Consider the following 22323-nt stretch of genomic DNA (forward strand, 5'->3'; position numbering starts at 1 on the left):
AGTCTCTAGAAGAGAAGAGTCCGCTCCGGATCCGGATAAGCAGCGGCTTGGCGTGGGCTGCGCGGAGAATGGACGGCCTCGTGACCTCATGTCCGGCAGGCTGTACGGCCTGCCGACCCGGCTCGCGCAGGGGTTGGAGCCGCGGCAGCGGCGGGCACTTCCGGAATCGACCGGCTGCCTGAGTGCCCGCGCCACCCGCTACCATGAACGAGGAGGCCATCTGCAGCGTCCTGCCCACCATCCCGTACCACAAGCTCGCCGACTTGCGCTACCTGAGCCGCGGCGCGTCCGGCACCGTGTCTTCTGCCCGCCACGCAGACTGGCGCGTTCAGGTGGCTGTGAAACACCTGCACATTCACACCCCGCTGCTCGACAGGTAGGGCGCCCTGGCGGCTCCACCGCGGATCCCCGAAATCTGCGTTCCCCACCCCACTGGCTCTAATCCCGGGCAAGCGGGCTTTGAAGCCCAAGCGACGGTGACCCTTTGGGATCCTCCGCACGCCTCGTCACCTCTAGGCAGCCGTTCAACGCTTGGGCTAACATGGTGGGGAGAGCAGGCTTCTCTGGAGATGCAGCAATCACGCTACGTTTCACTGCCCTCTCCTTTGTTTCTTACTCCTGGGCCTCCTTTCTCCAGACACCAAAAATCAGCGATCACAGCCCAACTCTAAACGTTCTCTTTATTGAAATTGGGTTCTGTTTGCTTTGTTTTTCCCTTTTTTTTTTTGAAGTCGAATTCTAGGGCTGCACTGCCCAATAGGTAGCTCTTAGTCACAGGTGGCTATTACTTTTTTTTTTAATGGCTATTAGAAAATTTCAAATTGTATATGTGGTTCACATTATATTTTTATTGAACAGCACTGCTGTAGAGTCTGGCACGTTTTGGTTTGGACTTTTTGTTGTTTTTGGTTTACACATGTAGGCATGAAAGTTTAGATATCAAACTCAATTTAGTTTCTCCTCTTACCATCACAGGGAAGGAAGCCTGTCTCTAGAGGAAACTTGTATTATTTTTGCTAACAATAAACGGAAATCAGAAAGCTGTTAAATGACCAAAACTTTTGAATGTCTCTCCCATCCTGGAACAAGTTTAGTGCAATGTCCAAATTTCAAGAGAAGGCTAGATTAGTTCCTGTTTCCAGAAAAACCTTTCAACCATATACATTAATCAGTAAGTCTAGTCACTAGCCTTGTGTATTTTCCTTCCAATAGGAATTTAACTAGGCCCTGCATTCAATTCTTAGTGAGTTAACATCCATGATTGCAACATTCTCCTCTCCTCCCCCTCTATCTCAAGGGAAAATACATCATGCTAGATGCCTGATTAGCCAGAGGCTGTCAGTATCCAACAGCAGATAAATTCCTCAGCTTCAGCCCTGCTAATGGTATCTGCCTGTGGCTTTTACTTGCTCTCTTGCGATCAGGCTTGGATGGGCTAGATCTCACAGTAATTTTGAGACACCTCTAGAAATTGTTCCCACTTTTTGTGTACCATAATCCTGATTTAGTGATATACAGGGTATATTTACCCTGGGTCTTGAATTCTGTGGAGCAATTACTGGGAAATTATGTGTATGTAGTCAACTTTGAAGGGTGGTGGTTGATTAGAGAGGGTAGATGTATTTCAGAATCAACTATTAAAATATATGGAAATCTAGCACTGATGGACTCCTTAGGTATTTTAAAGGAGATTGATCCTCCCATTTTGGATGCTGCTTCTCAAGATTTTAATTTATCTAAGTTTTGTGCCATTTGGGACCAAGAAATGAAGGGAGTTCCCTCTCATGCTCATTAACAATTTCATAATCTAAAATTCTTCACTAAATCGGGTAGGAAATTAATTCTGCCGTCAAAGAAGCCATAAGGACCAGTGCAACACTCTGGCATTACTGCATCACATTTTTCTTCCACTTGTTTCCTAGAATGTTAACATTAGCTGTATTTATGTAGTCTGAGCATAGGACTGGGCTATGCAGTTGACTCAAAGGGTGTCTTATGTCCTCACTTATGAAGTGGGAATAAAAGATACATATAATTCTTGGGCTCTGGTGTGGATAATGTTTGCACTGTTCTTTGAGATCACAAAAGAAAAATAAGTTTATGTGCTATAACATGTTCTTATTCTAGTGATTGGTGAATTATTCTCTGTAACCTGACTTCTGCCCATGAGAGGACCTTCCCCAACAATCTCCCAACGCCTTATGAATAGGTGAGTCTGATAGGTTGTTCAAATACCTTGTGTAAACAGTGTAACTGTTTTGTAACTGAAATTTGCTATGGGTAATTTTGGTAATATGTCTATAAAAGCTGTTTTACATTTTAATTTTTTTAATATAAAAACCTATTTTTAAACTGTTTTGGCTTCCTCTGTTTTCCCATTCATTCTTCCTGAAATCTGACTTCAAGAATTTTCCTTCTCTGATTAAGCAGTGAGTGGAAAAAACAAAGGCTTTAGAGTCCCACAATTGCAATTCAAATCTGACTCCAAATCTGCCACTTATTGTTGGCATGACCAATAGAAATTATTAATTTATGTGAGCCTTCGTGCTCTCATATATAAAGTAGGGATAATGAAACCAACTGTAGTAAAGTGGCCAACACATAAAAGGATCACAAGAGAAGGAAGAATGCATCATACTCTTAATGGGAGGAGGCATTAGTATATTAAGTATCACTAAGATATCCCCTAGCATGCCCTCTCTATAATTCTTTCTCAGACCCCTAGCATGCCCTCTCTATAATTCTTTCTCAGAGTATCCAGGAACCTTCCCGGCAAAGGTGCTACTCAATAACTGTCTTGTTGACCTACATTTCATGAGGCAAATACAGACCTGTTTCAGCTTAGGAAATATAAATTTAATTAAAGCAGGTCTCACAAACTGGTATAATTGGTTGCCTCACAGTTGGGATATTAAGTGGCTGAAGAGCAGGGAGAAGAAGAGAAACTCTTTATGCATTCTTGTAATTCTTGAATTTTGAAACATGTAAGTATATTACCTCTTCAAAACATAGATGACTAAGATTTTTTTGCTTTATTTTGCTTATTGTTTGTTTTTAAAGGAGGCTTCATAGTCTGGTCTCGAATGTGTGTTGCTTTTCTTATTTCAGCAGCCATTCATCAAGAGCTTGGGTGGTTTAAGCCCCAACTAATCATCATTGTTTACCTAATAAGCTTCTCCTAGTGACAGTTCTCTTTCTATTACTGCTGCTACCAATACCAAATCATCCATGGAAAAAAGTGGTGACAAATCCAGTTCCCTTCATATATATGTACACACACACATACGTACACACACACATATACACATATATATATGTATATACCTCCCTTAGTCAATCAGGGTCAATCAGTCAGCCACCAGAGCCTGGGTATTCTATTCAGCTAGTGTTTTTCTTTCTATTTACACTGCAACCTTTATAGTTTAAGACTCTCATTGCTTCACATCTTAACTAGTATTATAATCTTCTAATACCTGGCTTTCAAACTCTACCTCCTTCTGCTGATCCTACACCTTGCTGCCAAGTTAATCATCCTATTTAGTTTGTTCCACTCCTGTCACTCCTGTGCTCAATAACCTGTAGTCACAGCTCTGTGACTACCAAATAAAGTGTAAATGCTCTCACCTGGCTTTCAGGCTCTGAGATGAGGCCCTACCCTACCCTATTCCCCTTCACTCCCTTTACACACGCTGTTACACATCCTGATTCATATTAAACAATTTGTCATTTTCCAGATATAGCCTGTACTTTAACTTCCTTGAGTTCATTTGATACACATCTATTAGACAAATTCTGTGTGCCAGGTACTGTTCCAGATCCTGGGGATACACAGATGAAAAAGAAAGGCAAAATCTCTCCCATCTTGGAGAGGGACCACATATCTTGGATGCCCTTTTTCCAGTGGTTGAAATTCTATCCATCCTTAAAGTACTGTTGACATCTCTCTCTGAAGGCTGTAGCAACTCCCTTAGCCCAGATTTACTAGTTCTCTGAGCTCCCTATATTTATTTATTTATTTGCTTGCTTATTTACTTGTTTTTGATGGCGCTTATCATATTCTGCCTTATATTTTAAGTATTTGGTTTTCTTTTTTTATTTGCTTTTCTTATTTTTTAACTTTATTGAGGAATAATTGACAAATATAATCATATATATTTAAAGTGCAAAACATGATTATTTGCTATACATATACATCATCATGGAATAATTACCAATATCAATATAATTAACACATCCAAAGACATACAAATGACCAATAGGTATACGAAAAGGTGCTCAACATCACTAATCATTGGAGAAGTGTAAATCAAGACCACAGTGAGTACTTATTTTTCTTAAAAAGATTTCTGGACAGTTTGAGGTCACAGACTATGTGTTTTGGTTTTTGGTTTTCTTAAACTTACTAGTCTCCATAATGCTGAGCACAGTTCTTTATTCATAATAAATGTTCAATATTTATTTGTTTTATGAATGAAAAATCAAATGAACCTGGGATCCAGAGTTAGCCCAGGGATCCATTATAAGCATTTTACCTGTTCTCAGTGTCCTTTTCCTGTGTTCCAGTATATAATTTCTAAGCATTATTGACCCTTATGCAACTATTATCATCTAGTCATTAAAATCTACAACATTTAAGTGTTTTAATATTCAGGATATTTAGAAAATTTTTACATGGTATGCAACCATAAAATTTAATATAATAGTCTAATCAGATTTGATCATTTTAATACAACATAAACTTAATGTAATTAGTTCAAGCACCTATCATTCTAATATAGACTTTATAAACTTAAACATGGTATTCTTTCCCTTTCCTGAGAAGAGTACAATAATAATCTGTATGTAGCACTTTTTTCTGTCAGTGGCTTATACAGGTATTTTGGTCTCTAAACAGACCTATGGAATATATAGGGTAGATGTTATCCCAACTTTAAACATGAAGAAACTAAGAGAAGCTGCATAATTTACATGAGGTCAAAAGCTAATGAATGAAAAAATCCAGGATTAATTAATATTTATGGGCTTGATAATTGTGTATTTTTCCTTACTTTGAAATAATTATACATTTTCTTTCTTTAGTGAAAGAAATGATGTCTTAAGAGAAGCTGAACTTTTACAGAAAGCTAGATTTAGTTACATTCTTCCAATTTTGGGAATTTGCAATGAGCCTGAATTTTTGGGAATAGTTACTGAATACATGCCAAATGGGTCATTAAATGAACTCCTACATAGGGTAAGTATTATACATTTTCAGTCGTTATAATTCTGTTATTCAACCTATATAGTACTTTCGTTTTACAAATGATCAGATTATTTGGGGATATATAGATGAATCAAAATAAGAATAATGAAAAACTTCACCATTTATGGCTTCTTTTGTGTTGTTAAAAATACTGTGGGGCCTCCCTGGTGGCGCAGTGGTTGAGAGTCCGCCTGCGGATGCAGGGGACATGGGTTCGTGCCCCGGTCCGGGAGGATCCCACGTGCCGCGGAGCGGCTGGACCCGTGAGCCATGGCCGCTGAGCCTGCGCGTCCGGAGCCTGTGCTCGCAACGGGAGAGGCCGCAACAGTGAAAGGCCCGGGTACCGCAAAAAAAAAAAAAGAAAACTACTGTGGAGTCAGACCCTGCATTCTAAGTGACCTAGATTATTTTGCTTAGGTTACTGTTCCTGAGGTTTACACTGAATTCTAATATCCACATGCATATATATGTAAGAGAGGAACAGGAGAGAGAAAAGATAAACTCTGCACACCATACAATTTATTGTTAGTTTAAGCCAGATTTCATTTTATGTTAAAGACAATGTAGGGTTCAAATTAAATGTTAATAGTACCAGTTCATAAATTTCTGAATTAATAGACCAAATAAGTCTGAGTATCAAATACATGAGCTTTTCCAATAATAGACAATGGCATGAGCCATGTACCTTTTCCCCAAGGTATCAGTTATCTGGCTTTAATTGTGAATCCCATCAGTAAACAAATATGGCCCGGTTGTGGGGGGTGTCCTCATTCTCAAAATATGTGTATCCATCTATTGTTGTTTGCTTGATCTCATATTACTAAGATTATCTCTAGCCTGCAGTTTCTGTCAAGAAATATTTTTAAAGAACTCGGTCTCTTTTGTGAGGGGTGCTTTAGTTAAAACTGAGTAGTAACATAATCTGTCAAATCTAGTCACTGAACACTCCTAAATTCTGATACATCACAGTGTTCTATAAGCAAACAAGAGAGAATGGGTGCCACTGTCACCACTCATGGAGTGACTTCCTCTTTATTTCAGGATACAACACATTCTGTTTGTGACAGGACCATCTGAAACAAGGGCAGAGTAAAGTAACTAGTGTCAGTGCATAAGATTTGTGTAACCAACACAGCAAGTAAGATACAAATACTAATTAAACACAGTTTCCTTTTGTTACATGAGTATAAGCATAAATTCTAATGTTGTCTTCCCATACCCCAGTACCACAGTAGATGCTCTGGTACCCAAATTTGGAGCCCATTAGAAATTCTAGAGCCTCCTACAGGGGGATTGCTGACTCCTGGAAGGAATCATAAAATACATAGTGAGCACTCATCTACCTTCCTCTCCATGATCAAAAGCTTCCATGTAGCACTATACTGCAGAGAGGCCTTGTTACTTCTTTAAACTATATAATTTTCAGGAAAAGTTACCTTTTTAAAGATTAAAAGATCCAGTTACTCAAGGGGATGGGAATCTGTGTATACAAGAGGAAGTAATGTTGAACATTTGTGTTTTGTGTTTCTTTTGGTGTCCTGTATTATTAGGTCAGGATTTATCTTGAAGCACGTTCCCCCAACCTCACAAAAGATTGTTGAAAAAAATCAAAATACTATGTAAAGACAAGTATTTTGAGCCACTCCCCTGCCAAGTTAGTTAATCAATGAACTATAAGCTGACCCATTTGCAGAAAAAAAATTCTTAAGAACAGTTTTGAGCTCAGTGGAAGCATACTTTTTCATATTATTTAGTAAAATGTACCCAGTGGCATGGTCCCTGATGATTCATTGTTGGATTTTCCCAAATTATCTAATTTTTCTGAGTATGTTCATTCTCCTGGGAAGCTGTATTAACTTTTATGTTCAGAAAACATTTAAGAAAGTTCAGATGACTGTCACTTGTAAGTACCAGGAAATAGAAAACATTACATTTTTAATGTTTCTATGTTACATATACACTTAGAAATGAAGATGATTTTTGTCTCCTTCACAAAAGCAAAACTCCCAAATGCTAATTTTTCAACCTGAAATGCAAGTAAATATATGATTTAAAAATATGAAGTATTAATGCTTAGTAAGTAAATATATTATGGTCATAATTTTAATTGATGCAGTGGTTATCATCGTAATCAAGTATGGTTTTATATTAATAGGAAATTTAAAATATAAATTTTGAATAGAAACAAATTGTGTGTGTGTGTGTGTGTGTGTGTGTGTGTACACATTCATGGGCACAAGTTATTTGATAAGAAGCCATAGAATGGGAAGATGGGTATGAGTATAAATCTATGTCTGGGTATTATACAGATAAAAAATAATTTAAAACTGTCTCAACTGAAGAAAGACCCCATACCATGTAGTTGCATTACCAGTATAAACTAAAAGGAAATATCAGTACTGTAAAGTCAGTATTTTCTCTAAAAATTGAGGAAAGTAAGATACAAGGATGTTAAATAACGTCAAATTGATAATATAACAAAATGAGTATTTTTTGCCCTGAATTTAGTTATACCAGATATTTAGTTTAATACTATATTTCCTCATGGAATATTTCATTTTCTAAGTGGAAATAAATTTGGCCACTAATTTTAGTTTTGTTTCTTTCCATATATATGAAGAAAAATGAATATCCTGATGTTCCTTGGCCATTAAGATTTCGTGTTCTGCATGAAATTGCACTAGGTGTAAATTACCTGCACAGTATGAATCCTCCTCTACTTCATTATGACCTGAAGACTCAGAATATCTTATTGGGTCATGAATTTCACGTTAAGGTAGTTACTTTTTTAAAAAAAAAAGCTTATCTGCATCCTTGTGTTTAATAGTTTTAAAGACTTTTTAGTTATTTCTTCTATCTTACCAATTTAATATCTCTGCCTTTTCCATAGCCCCTAATTCAGTGCCACTTCTTCCTGCTGCAGTGAGTTAGTTATTCCTAGACTACAGGCATTGGTAAAATTATGGTTCAAAATACAGTCATTCTGTTCTTAATTTAAATTGTCGATTATACCTTTGTTAACTTTTTATTTTGAAATTATTATAGATTCATAGATGGTTGCAAAGATAATACAAAGGAGTCCCATGTACCCTTCACCCAGTTTCTGCCAGTGGTTACATCACATACAATTATAGTACTATTTCAAGACCAGGAATTTGGCATTGGTACAATGCATGTATATAGTTCTGTATCACTTTATCATGTGTAAATTTGTGTAACCACCACAGCAATCAAGATATAGCACTACTCTATCACAAGAAAGATATCACTTATGCTACCCCTTTATAGTCATACCTTCTCCCCTCCATCATACCTAACTACTGTCAACCACTAACCTGTCTTCCATCGCTATAATTTTGTCATTTCGAGAATACTATATGAATGGAATCATACAGTGTGTGATATTGTGAGACTGCTTTGTTCACTTAGCATAATGCCTTTGAGATCCATTTAAGTTGTTGCTTGTGTCAACAGTTGGTTTCTTTTTCATTGGTGAATAGTATTCCATGGTATGGGTGTACAAAAGTTATTTAACCATTCAGCTATTGAGAGATATTTTGGTTATTCTTAGTCTTTGGCAATTACAATAAAGCTCCTAGGAACAGTCCTGTGCAACTTTTTGAAGAAACATAAGTTTTCATTCCTCCTAGATGAATGCCCAAGAGTGTAACTGCTTGGTCATATGGTAAGCATATGTTTAGCTTTTTAAGAAACTACCTAGCTACTTTCCACAGTGGCTGTACTGTTGTATATTCCACCAGCAATGTATGAAAGACCCAGCTTTTCTGCACCCTCACCAGCATTTGGTATTATCATAGTTTTTTATTCTAGCATTCTAATAGATGTATAGTGATATAGCACCATGGTCTTAATTTTCATTTTCCTATAATGTTGAATATTGTTATTTATTTATTTGCCATCTCTATATCCTTTTCAGTGAAACATCTCTTCATATCTTAAGACCATTTTCTACTTGGATTCTTTGCTTTTATACTATTGGGTTTTAAGAGTTCTGTATATTTTTTAGATATAAGTCCTTAATCAGATATGTAGTTTGCAAAAATTTTCTGCCAATCCAAAGTTTGTTCTTTTCATCCTTTTAACAGGGTCTTTCACAGAGCAAAAGTTGTTATTTATTTCTTTTATGATCATGCTTTTGCTGTCGTGTCTAAGCACTCTTCACGAAGCCACAGGTATTGCAGATAACTTCTATGTTATCTTCTAAAAGTTCCATAGATTTATGTTTTACATTTAAATCTGTGATCTGTGATCTGTTTTGAATTAATTTTTTGCATAAAGCATAAGATTTAGATACCTAAAGGCACCAGAGGAGTAGTGATTTCAGTTACCCTATATGTAACTGATGACAGCAAATAAAAAGTAGTTGCTGAGAAATTAATACTAAATGTAACTCGCTTTATTTTTACATAGTATTTTGCTACACTTCAAATAATATACATAATTGAAGATTATTATAAGTATCCAAAAATGTTCAAATAAGTAATAAGGAAGTTGGAACAATAGAAAAATAAATATAAAAAGTGTGAGAAAAGTTAAGTGAAAAAATAAACCTTTATTGAAGGCACTCCCTCTGCCTAGAATAAAATGGAAGGAAAAGGAAGAGAGAAGCAAGCTGCTGCCTCAATACTACTTAAAAAAAAGAGACAAATCTGTTACATCAGTTATAGAACCATACAGGTAGATGTGACTTATTCTAGTCCCCTAATCGGCTGGTCCTCTGAATCCTCACTACAACAATCCCTTATCTCCCAAGGCAGTTACCCTGTGACAAGAGAGTGTTTTAAGATCCGTAACTGAATGACTGACATTTTTTTATACGATCAGTCAAAACTCCTTCTCTGTTGCTTCCACTCATTGGTCCTAGTGATAAAGTGAGTTCAAAGTCCAATTTTATTTCCACCTGACAGTCCTTCTGAGATTTGAAGTTAGCTATAATCCCCTTACTTCTCACATACACTTTTCCCTTATACACATCTTTAGGTTATTCAGCCAATTTCCTTATTACATAGGTTTTAATCCCAGGTGCTATCTAGATGCATCTGTGTTTAAATCTCTCTTAAATTTTGATCCTCAAAACTAATCAAAATACCCATATTACCTAACACAAGTTTGTGTGGCCAACACATTAGTGAGGTCAAACAAACCAAAATGTCAGAGTTTGGAGCAGAGAAAGGTTTATTGCAGGGCCAAGCAAGGAGAAGAGGTAGCTCATGCTGAAAAAACCCTAACTACCCAAAGGGTTTCAGCAAAGCATTTTTAAAGGCAAGGTGAGGAAGGGGCACACCTTGGGTATGTGGTCAGCTCTTGCACAAATTCTCTGATTGGTTGATGGTGGTCAATCCTTAGGTGCTAGAAGGTCTGGGGATTACATGCCCATGATCATCAAGTAGTTAATTTCTTCCATTTGTTGGTGGTTTTAGCATCTGAAAAACTCAGGAAATATGCATCAGATACTATTATCTAGGTACTTTAGAGAGGAGCTAAAGCAGTAGATATGTGGGGGGAGGTCTGTCCCAGGAAGGCCTCAGAGGGTCCTGCTCAGTTACACCCTTGATGTGGTGTGATAAATGTAGAATCGTCCTTAAATACTTTACTTCGTATTCATAGTTCCTTACTAATTCATCTTTTGGGGGGCAGTCCTAAAACAACATTCAAATTGGGCTCAGTGTCAACAAAAAACACTGAGAGGTTTTCTTTCTTTTTTTTTTTTTTTAATGTATTGTTACTTAAGTCATGTCTCCTTGTCATGTACTTTACAGAATATTTTCTGGACATCATCAAAGTTTATCTTGTTAGATTTGGGTGATAACTTCAGCTCTTAAGACCTTTTTGAATGTTTTTTCTGTAGTCCAAGGATTTTTAACTTTGTCCTCCAGCTTTGTGTCATCTTCAAATTTAATTAGCTGCTTTTTTGTATCTTCAAGTCATGATTAACTATTAAGCAGTACAGAGCTCAAATCAGAGCTACACAACATGGTCTGAAAACCTCCTTTCAGGTCAATATCAATCCTTTTATTAATTAGGGCTTTTGGAGAATACACATTCATTTTGTTTGGAATACTCCTAAAAGAGCTGTTATACAGCCCATATTTCTCCATTTTTTTCCATTAGAATATTACAAAAGTCCTTGCTTGACTGCTTTCCCAGGTGTCCTTGTTACCAAGTCCAAGTTCATACTGCTCACTGCAGGACAGGGCCAGTAAATCAACAGACGAGGTGTTGGGGCAAGGAATAGCAACTTTATTCAGAAAGCCAGTAGACCAAGAAGATGGTGGACTCGTGTCCCAAAGAACCACCTTACCTCAGCTAGAATTCAGACTAAAAGGAGAGAGGGTGTGGTTGGTTGTTGCAAATTTCTTGGAATCCTTTGTTCTTGCAGCAGTCCATGTAGGTCAGATCTTGATGTTCCTGTAAACCTCCAACAAGACAAATGTAATTGTCTGTTCTGTAACTTTTTATCTCTGTATGAATAGAAAAGTGTTATACCCTTAAAGGTCAGAGCCTTGAGAATGGGCTGTCTTGTATATTTCAGGCTATAGGCAACATTCTTAACTTGTAGCAAAAGCAATAGAATAGGAAGGTTAAAGCAAAAGAAACAGATCCAATATGGAGTCAGATTTATTCTTCCTTGTTACATACTCATGACTTACTCCCTTTCCTTTTCTTCCTCATTATCAGAGTGGCTTTCCCTGACAACCCGCCTAGTTCCTCTGTATCCTCATACCTTGATTAATGCTTCTCCATAGTATTTTTCACCATCTTACAAAACATTTTTTATTAATATGTTTATTGACCATCTTCCCCAATTATAATATAATAAGCTTCACAAAGACTAAAATGTAGTCTGTTTTATTCACTGCCACCTGCTTAGCATATGCCGTATAGAAGCATTCAATAAGTAGTTGTTGAATGAACAAATGAATGAATTCCAGATCTTCTATATATGCCCAATAGGCCTGATAATTTAATAGTCAAGGATATTATTAAAGTACCTCAGAATGTATTATAATATACAAACTGTTTTAACGTTTACTCTTTGACAGTAGTACTACTGACAAAAAAGGAAATGAAGTCTGTCATTCCTTTATTAAGTATTTGTGGAGCAACAGTGTTGTGCTAGACATCCCAAGTACTTGGGATATGTCACATGAGGTCTGAAATTGATCACTGGGCTAATATAATTTTTCATTAGTTCTTTCTGGCTCTTTTATCAATTACTCATAAAGTAACCCTTTCATTAAATTTTTAGACCTGGGATTAAGGATAGTCTCTGCCAATATATAGATTTGCAAAATCAATATTATTTTCCCTTTTTAAAAATCAGAATGACATTTGCTTTTCTCGTATCCTGTAATACCTCTCCATCACCATGGAGGTATTTGCGAGTATTCTAACTATACCTGAAATATATGTGAAATGACCTGAGATTTGTACTTTATAAACTTTTCAACCTCCTTGGACTTTATTTTCTTCATCTCAGTCCAGAAACTATTCTTGATACAGAAAACAGAAGCAAAGTAATAGGTGATGATGATCCCTACTTTCTCTTTTTCATTGATCAGTAGGGTACCCATGGTCTTTCTTTGAAATAAATAGAATTTAAAATAGTTTGGCTTTGTGTGTTTTTTTTAACTTTTATTAGCTTTAGCACATGCAAAACTGTGACCTTTCTAATACTATTCTTATAAATTATGACACTCTTTTATATGCATCCTGTGTGTGTCTACTTTTTATTTTATAAATGTCCCTTAAAAGTAAAAGTTTATCAGTGACTCATGAAAAAAGTAACAGTTACCTGATCTACCTATCTTCTTGGAAGGGCCTTTAAATGAAGTGCAAAAAATCTTTTAAAATACTTAATGAAATTAAATGGAAACACACCTTGCTATAGTTTTTTGAAGTAAATTTTTATACTGGAATGCTAACCAGAGACATAGTATCTAAAAGAAAAACATATACTACCAATTAAGATCAACCAGGACTTTTCTACTTTAAAAAGAATACATTCAATTTGTTTATCTGCTGGTCAGTATCAGTTAGTGCACCTTAAATACAAATGAACCTGTGGTAGGCTTATTTGAAATAAATGTTTATATGTACCATGTTTGATTTCTCAACTATTCTGTCCATCATGTGTGGAACTTCTAAGAATACTTAAAGTTATTCCTCATAGCTTCTTACTGATAACTTTATAAATTTACAGACATGGATAGTATTATATAAATGAAAATAGCTATTCTGGTAGGGTAATAAGATTATGGATGATTTTTATGAATAGTGTGTTTTAATTTCCTCTAGTTTTTTAATCTTTTTAAATTGAAGTATAGTTGATTTACAATATTATGTTAGTTTCAGGTGTACAGCCAAGTGATTCAGTTTTATATATTTTTCAGATTATTTTCCTTTATAGGTTATTTTGAGATACTAAATATAGTTTCCTGTGCTAATACAGTAAATTCTTGTTGCTTTTATCATCTTTTTTAGCTAAAAAGAACCTTTACCTTTGAAATGCATGTTAAGATCTTGTATAGAATAGAAAAGTTCCTATTCTCTGTCTTCATTGCTGAATGATACCAGGACCCTCAAGAAATCATGGAACTTGTATTCCTCTCATCATATTCTTCACTTTTTTTTCTTCTCTGGAAGATCCAGATTTAATGAATCGTGTCTTTGGTATATGGTGTTTGTAATAGAGAAAGGGGACAAATATGGTTCCATGTGAAAGGCAAACTAAATTAGCTGATAAAGGGAATTCTGATTAAGTTTTCTACGTGAGATTTAAAAACATAGATGAAGACCTTAGGTGAAGTAAAAGGAGCACATAAGGAAGCAAGCTCAGAATACATTTTCTCCAGCACTGTAGTCAAAACCAGTATTTAGCCCAGTAGTTTGCAATTTGTGGGTCAGGTATAAGATGGACCACATCCCAGTTTTTGTTTTTTTTTTTAACATTTCTCACTGTGGCACAGAAATAAACTTTGCTTCTCATAGTAATGCTTATTATCCTAGCAGATGTGCAGCTGGAGGACTGTTTTTGCTTTTAGAGAATGAGTGGGAGGAATAAGAGTTTGTAGTGGCAAGTAGAAGTAAGTAGGATATACGGTTCCCCAGAGTCTTAATACCACCTCAAAGTGTATTAAAGGCCCTGAAACTATGTACTGTGCTTATTAGTATTGTATGAATAAGAGCAATCTTTAGAGGCTTATTCCCATGTACAAAACATTAATAATACTAACACACAGGGGTCATTTACTATGTATCAGATACTGTTCTGAGTGCTTCACTTAGAATAACTAGTTTAATATCCTCAGTACAACCCTGTGTTATGTTATTATCCCCAGTTTAAAGATGGGTAGTCTGAGGCACAGAGAAATTAGAAAACTTGTCCAAGGTTGCACAGCTAATTAAGGGGTAGAAATGGAATGTAAATCTAAGTAATCAAGGCTCTAGAACCCATGTTCCAGAACACATATTATATTGCCTTTAGAAATCAATCCAGCTTATCTTCATGTAGTGGCACCATGTTTCCTCTTGGTCTTTTCTAATTTTTTTTCTTAGACTTACCCTTTTATTATGATAATGTATGAAAGATTCATATAGGCTACCCCCTCCCTTTTTGGAGTGGGGCCATAATTTTTTTAAATCTCAAATTCATCTAAACACTAAATAAATTATTTCTTCTCTTAAAGCTAGTGAACATTTTAAGAGTTAAATGGTTGAACCACAGATGGTGTGCTGGATAGAGCTCATTCCACTCTGTTGACTCCTAAATTGTGCCGTGTGAAGGTCTAAGTGATTTAAATTAAATGTCTTCAGAGTTTTCCTATACTCTTTTGTTCACTAAATATTGTTTCTGTTCTTACATTTTTGTCTCCCTTTAAAAAAAGAAACATTGGAACGTTTTCGATACTTAGTTATAAGATATTGTGTATTGATAGTATCTGCACAAAATTTACAAGTGAAGTAAAACTGTAAAGGACATATCAAAAGTACAGAATATTTGTCACTGATAATGCTTTAGGCACTCCTTGTCACGGACATAAATATGTTTTATATGCTAACTATACTATTGTCAACAGATATTCTTTTAGTGGTAGGCATAAATCATATAATAATGAGTTATACTATATTGGAATTTTACTTATTTCAAAATTTAAGGATACTATTTTTAGCACATTATAAATAAGAACATATAATCCTGAGTTGTAAACAATACCCAGTGACAATCGTATTAGATATGACTAGTTTAGCAGTTTTGTGAGGTATAGGCAAATTTTGAAAGCACATGATATAAAGCTACTTGTCACAAAAAGTAAAGTGTATATACTCATTCAGAATAAAAGGCAAAAATACTCCTGTTTAAGTTTTCAAAACTTAGTCTCTTTTAAAATTTGTAATATTTTGCTGAACTTCAAGTCAGTTTATATTGCTTTTAGAGTTGTTGGGTTCAGCACTATGGAATCCAATTTGTTAAGAAACTAATAGACTATTATAGAAATAAAATATTAATATATATAGCATTTACTCTGGTCTCATGTCTAAATATAATAAATATAAACAAAAACAATTCTTGAATTTTTTTAAAGAGAAAATTTCAAAATTCAATTACTCTTTTCCCTTCCAGATTGCAGATCTTGGCTTATCAAAATGGCGCATGATGTCCCTCTCACAATCACGAAGTAGTAAATCTGCACCAGAAGGAGGGACAATTATCTATATGCCACCTGAAAACTATGAACCTGGACAAAAATCAAGGGCTACTATCAAGCATGATATATACAGGTACAGCATGTTACTTTTGCTCAGAGTTAACCTTGTCTAAAAAACAAGATTAATCAATCCGAATTTTGAAGCTACATTTTAAAAGTATGATTTTTATGCTTCTCTCATAAGTGTGGTGAAAATAAATTAGAGACAGTGGTTAATGTTTTTCATATTAAAGATGCCTTGCTTTGGGAGTTCCCTGGTGGCCTAGTGGTTAGGATCCCGGTTTTCACTGCCGTGGCCCAGGTTCAGTCCCTGGTCAGGAAACTGAGATCCCACAAGCTGTGTGGTGCAGCCAAAAAAAAAAAAAAAATTAAAAATTAAAAATATGAAAATAAAGATGCCTTGCTTTTTTTTTTTTTTTTTAATATTTATTTACTTATTTATTTGGTTGCGGCGGTGGGCTCCTTAGTTGCGGCACATGGGCTCCTGGGTTGCAGCATGCAGGCTCCTTAGTTGCAGAATGCATGTGGGATCTGGTTCTCTGACCAGGGATCAAACTCGGACCCTCTGCATTGGGAGCATGGAGTCTTAACCACTGCGCCACCAGGGAAGTCCTGATGCCTCGCCTTAAGCTACTTTTACATCCTTAAAAATTATTAAAGCATATCTTGTTGTCCTATCAATTTATAATATTCAAGCGTTTTTATCATATGTGACCTTGATGGGGGAGGGAAACAGTGCAATTAACATTTAACACTACCAAAAGAGACAGTACTTACACCAGAAAAAGAGTCAATAGAATAGGGCTACATGAGACAGCCTTTTTTATTGCTCTTTATTTTGTGTGAATAATGGAATCATGTAATTAAAGGGCATAGCTTATCTAGGTGTGAAAGAATCATCCACAAGTTATCCTTGCCTATAACTTCAAGTTCTTATTACAGTAATTTCCTAATTTTTCAAATTGAATTAATTCCCTTTCAAAACAAAACTGTATATGAATAGTCATCATCTTGGTTCTATACAGTGATTCTTTAAGCAACATTTCACTACATTATTACTTTAAAAAATGGTATCTCACAGTCAGCTTTTAAAATCAGTACCATTTTAGTTTATTATGAATAGTTTATAAAGTACTATATGTATATTTTTATCTTAAACAGCTATGCAGTTATCACATGGGAAGTCTTATCTAGAAAACAGCCTTTTGAAGGTAAGTGTACTTTGACTTCCTTATTCTAGGTGACATCATATTGGTAAGTCATACTCAGAACTATCTGAATAAAGATCACTTATTTTAAATCTGCCTAACAGTCATTTTGTGGAAAACACACTAGAAAAACAACAGTTTGTCATTGTGAATCCACTGTATGTTGGAAAGTACTGGATTAAGGATCAGAAAAATGTGTACATTCTTCTTGTTCTGATAGTAAGTAACTCTATTATAAGCCACTAAATCTCTTAAGTCCTCATTTTTTTAATCTGCAAAATAAGAATTTTGAATTCTTATTTCTAAGATTCATTCCAGCTATAAAATCGTTTGTATGAAAATTTAACTAGTGCTTCTTCTAAAGACCAGCAAATACTGAAGAATACTTTAAAAATTTTCTGATAATATTGTCTCTTTCTTTATTTTGAGGTTCATTTAGGTCAGTTTGCTGTGTAACAACCTCAGAATCTCAGTAGTTTACAAACTAAACATTTATTTTTCATTCACATTGGGTTATTAGTTGCTGTGGCCCTTCTTGGCTCTGCTAGGTTCTGCTCAGCTCTGCTGAGCTCTGTTTTACTCTGCTCTCTTCATACTCCATTGGCCAAGTCAAATCACATGGCCAAGCCCAGAATTAAAGAGGTGAAGATATAAACTCCTCCCACGAGAGGCAGCAAGTCTGGCAATAGCTGGGATCTAAATATTCCTTTGACAGAAAGGGAAGTAATGAATTATTCCTAAGATTTTAAGATTCCCTCATGTTCATTTGGTTGGCTTTAGAATGTATTTAATATATTAAATCATAATATATTTCTAATGAATGAAATATATTTGTTTTGACAGAAGTCACCAATCCTTTGCAGATTATGTATAATGTGTCACAAGGACATCGACCTGACACTAATGAAGAAAGTTTGCCATTTGATATACCTCATCGAGCACTTATGATCTCTCTCATAGAAAGTGGATGGGCACAAAATCCAGATGAAAGACGGTCTTTCTTAAGTTAGTGTACAGTTTTAAACTGGGCCTTTTGAATTACAAAAATAACAAATACGCTGTAAATAAAATATTCCTTGAACAACTACGAAAGTTAGCTGACAAGCTCAAAGTTTTTTTTCTTCTAATTCAAAGTTGTTTTTATTTTATGAGATGAGATTGAAGTGGTAAGGAGAGGCTGTTGACTATCATCATAAAAAGGTTAGAAATTTATTCCAAGTACAATGGAAAGCCATTAAAGTGAGTTTTTCAGGGAAATAACATGATTAAATTTAAGTTTAGGAGATATCACTCACTGCTATGTATAAACTTGATTGGAGAAGGGCAAGAGTAGAATTTCCAGACCAATCCTGGAGATCGAAAAATCAGATAGAATTAAGATTTATTTCAGAAGTAGAATGAATCATCACCTAAATGTAAACAGAAGAAAATCTTCATGATCTTGGGTTAAGCAAAGAGCTCTTATATAGGACATCAGAAACAAGACCTATTAAAAAAATTCTTTGATAATTGAACTTCAAAAAAATTGAAAAATTGTACACTTCAGAAGATGCTATAGAAAATGAGGGCTTCCCTGGTGGCGCAGTGGTTGAGAGTCTGCCTGCCGATGCAGGGGACACGAGTTCGTGCCCCAGTCCGGGAAGATCCCACATGCCGTGGAGTGGCTGGGCCCCTGAGCCATGGCCATTGAGCCTGCGCGTCCGGAGCCTGTGCTCCGCAACGGGAGAGGCCACGACAGTGAGAGGCCCGCATACCGCAAAAAAAAAAAAAAAAAAAAAAAAAAAAAAAAAAAAAAAAAAAAGAAAATGAAAAGACAAGCTGTAGACTGGGAATCTTCTTTCCAACTAAAAAAAAAACCAAATATATTTTCCATTCAAAACTTATGTCTAGTGCTCATCAGCATTGTATTTTAAAAAAATCAAAAGTTGCTATAATAATGGATTAACATCTTATCTCATCTCCCAGAACCATGTAATAGGGTGTGTGTGTGTGTGTGTGTGTTTATATGTATGTATGTATTGGCTTGGCCAAAAAGTTTGTTTGGCTTCTTCTATAAGATCTTACAAAAACCTGTACAAACTTTTTGGCCATCCAAATACATATCTCCTTTGTCCCCAGTGCCACTTCCAAACTCTAATTTCTTATCCATTCCCTAAAGACTCTAGCTCTTCTGAAGATCATGCCATTAGGCAGTACTTCTCTACAAACTTCCTGGTTTTTCCCTGTTGTTCATTGCAGAACATTGGCTTTTGGCTTACTTACTTCTACATCCTGCATTGATCAGTGCTGCTGAATATTTGAGAGGAGCGCTCTGCGGATCTCTGGAGTTCTCTGTCTGTGTACTTCTCCTCTTTGGTGCTCTGTCCTGTAAACTCTATCTGCCTCCATCTACCCTAACTCCCAGCCCCGTCTCTTCAACTCTGAGCTTCCTCTGGGCCCCGCCTTACTTCCCTACCCTGTAGTATAGCTGGAAACTCTCCCAAGGCAGTAAGCTTGGGTAGTCAGGCTGTCATAAGGCTGACCTCAGTTGTTTCCTATCACTTAGAGATCACTGTCCTTTGTTGCCTGATATCTAGTGTCTTGAAAACCACTGTTTCATGCATTTTGTCTTGCTAATGGTTGTTTAAGGCAGGAGGGTGAATTGGTCCTTGTTTCTTCATCTTGGCCAGAAATGGAATTCATTGGTTTCTCTTTAAATTAATGGCTAAAACTAGGCACTAAACTCTACTTAGCAATTCTGTGATGTTTCTCAAATACATCTACTATTCCATTCTCATATATCACCTGTTCTTAAGTTGTGGTGCAGGGACCACTGGAGGTGGGGTTGGTTCCTGAGACTTTTATAAGTGGTTCACAAAATCAAAACTTTTCAAAATAATAAATATTAAGGTATTATTTTCCCTTTTTACTCTCATCCTCTGGAAAAATCTTTCCAGAGACTAAATTAAGTATGATGATATCATTGCTCCAACGGATAATGGAATGTGTTTTCATATACTCTGATGTGTTAAAATTTTCTGTTTTAATCTAATGTAGTAAATATCAATAGATATGACCAACATATACAAAAGCTCTTAATAATTTTGAAGAGTTCTGAGACCCAAAAGTTTGCGAATTACAGACTTAGATGATCATCTTGTACTACTGTAGGAGATGCGTAAGTCCCATACTTCATGTTTCCAAAGTGAAGATGAAATTCCATTTCAATCCCTAAGAAGGAAAGCATGGGAGGAACATTTCTAGTCCTATCTGCCCCTCAACACTCCTCCTCCTCATTTGTTAGTTTTAGAGAAAAAGCAAGCGTACTTATCTAGTCCCTTCTCAGTTTTCTCCTCCTTTTAGAAGTAAGCTTGTCTAAAGGATGCACACATTTTGTGCTTCCCCATATGGAAGCAGGTGAGGCCTGTAGCTGAGTGAGTAAAACTGTCAACTGAAGGGACAAAGTGTTACTAAGCCCATATGCTACAGATCTAAAAAGGGACATATTCCAATTAGCTTAATCAGTAATAAAGGTGATGTTTTGATCACCATCTATCATTATTGTGTGGCTTTTCTTAATAGATTCTGAACTTAGGAAGACAAGACAGGGGTAATGCATATTGTACCTTATCTTCCCTTCTTAAACCTCCTACACCCTATGTTCTGTATTTCTTTTGAGCATTGAGAAAGTAGAAACCATGAGAGAGAACTCCCTCATAGTTCCACTACCAGATCTATAAACTTAGTTGTACTTGACCTGTCTTTCCTGCTTTATCTCTTTTACAGTGGGAAAAAAGTATCCTTATACAATTGTAAACAGTATTACTTGTGCTCTAGATGCCATTCCCTTACTCTCTCCAGCATTCTGTTGTTTATATTCTCTCTCTGCTCTTGCATTGCAAATCTCTCCCTGTCTACTGGATCGTTCATCTGTCATACAGATCTATGCTATTATTATATCCTATCTTTATCTAGGAAAAAAATTCTTGACCCCATATCATCCTTCAGCTACCACCTCATTTTTCTACTCCCATTTAGATCTAAACACCGTGTAGGAATTGTCCATACTTATTGTCTCTACTTCTTCACCTCTAATTCAATTTTTAACAAGCTTACATCAGTCTTCTGTTTTCATATCTCCACTAAAGCAGCATTTGTTCAAGTTACCAAGGATGGCAATTTTGGAAAATACTGCTTATCTTACTTGGCGTCTCAGCAGATTAGATATGGCTGACTCTTCCCTCCTTGAAACTTTCCCTCTGATAGCTTCCAAGACACAAGAGACCATCCTCCCTATTATCCTCTCTTCCTCTATCTCTTTTTTCCTTCCTCTGCTCAATTTCTAACTGTTGGAATGCCTCAGAGCTCTAATATGGGTCCTTTACTGTTTGCCATCTGTACTTTCCCCCTAGATGATCCAGACCAGATCATGACTTTTATACCATCTATATGTTAGTGATGCTCAGTTTTATATCTAGAGCCCTGGCCTCTCCCTTAAGCAACAGGTCCATATATTATTGTAGTAATAGTGGTAATTATGATTGTTTCTACTCATTGGCTATTATGAATCATGCTGCTATGACTGTTCATGTGCAAGTCTGTGTGTGAACATATATGTTTTCATTTCTCTCAGGTAACTAACTGAGTGGAATTGCTTGGTTGTATGGGGACTAGTGCCTGTGTTCTGGTGGATGAGGCTGGATCTTGTCTTTCTGGTGGGCAGGTCCACGTCTGGTGGTGTGTTTTGGGGTGTCTGTGGACTCATTATTATTTGAGGCAGCCTCTGTGCTAATGGGTGGTGTTGTGTTCCTGTCTTGCTAGTTGTTTGGCATAGAATGTCCAGCATTGTAGCTTGGTAGTCGTTGAGTGAAGCTGGGTGCTGGTGTTCAGATGGAGATCTCTGGGAGATTTTTGCCATTTGATATTATGTAGCGCTGAGAGGTCTCTTGTGGACCAGTGTCCTGAAGTTGGCTCTCCCACCTCAGAGGCACAGCACTGACTCCTGGCTGCAGCACCAAGAGCCTTTCATCCACAAGGCTCACAAGGAAAGGGAGAAAAATTAGAAAGAAAGAATTAGTAGCAGTACAAAGAAAGGAGGGAGGGAGGGAGGATGGAAGGAAGGAAGGACGGAAGAAAAAAAGAAAGAAGATAAAGTAAAATGAAA

The 22323-nt window shown here is 36.3% G+C and overlaps 1 protein-coding gene across 1 annotated transcript; it reads left to right on the top strand.

Moving 5' to 3' along the window:
- The first annotated feature begins 203 nt into the window (after window positions 1-203).
- Window positions 204-18190, top strand: LOC136136894 (receptor-interacting serine/threonine-protein kinase 2-like). Its single transcript, XM_065895141.1, has 6 exons — window positions 204-376; window positions 5080-5233; window positions 7863-8018; window positions 15888-16045; window positions 17134-17183; window positions 18024-18190. The coding sequence occupies exons 1-6, from the start codon at window positions 204-206 to the stop codon at window positions 18188-18190; spliced, it is 858 nt and encodes a 285-aa protein (XP_065751213.1).
- Window positions 18191-22323: the final 4133 nt, after the last annotated feature.

The sequence above is a fragment of the Phocoena phocoena genome, chromosome 17 (genome assembly GCF_963924675.1).
Source record: "Phocoena phocoena chromosome 17, mPhoPho1.1, whole genome shotgun sequence".
Lineage (NCBI taxonomy): Eukaryota > Metazoa > Chordata > Mammalia > Artiodactyla > Phocoenidae > Phocoena > Phocoena phocoena.

Coding starts and splice junctions, on each gene's coding strand:
- LOC136136894 (XM_065895141.1), top strand. CDS start 204: ATGAACGAGGAGGCCATCTGCAGCGTCCTGCCCACCATCCCGTACCAC. Junction 5,234..7,862: donor TAAATGAACTCCTACATAGG/GTAAGTATTATA, acceptor ATATATATGAAG/AAAAATGAATATCCTGATGT. Junction 16,046..17,133: donor ATCAAGCATGATATATACAG/GTACAGCATGTT, acceptor TATCTTAAACAG/CTATGCAGTTATCACATGGG.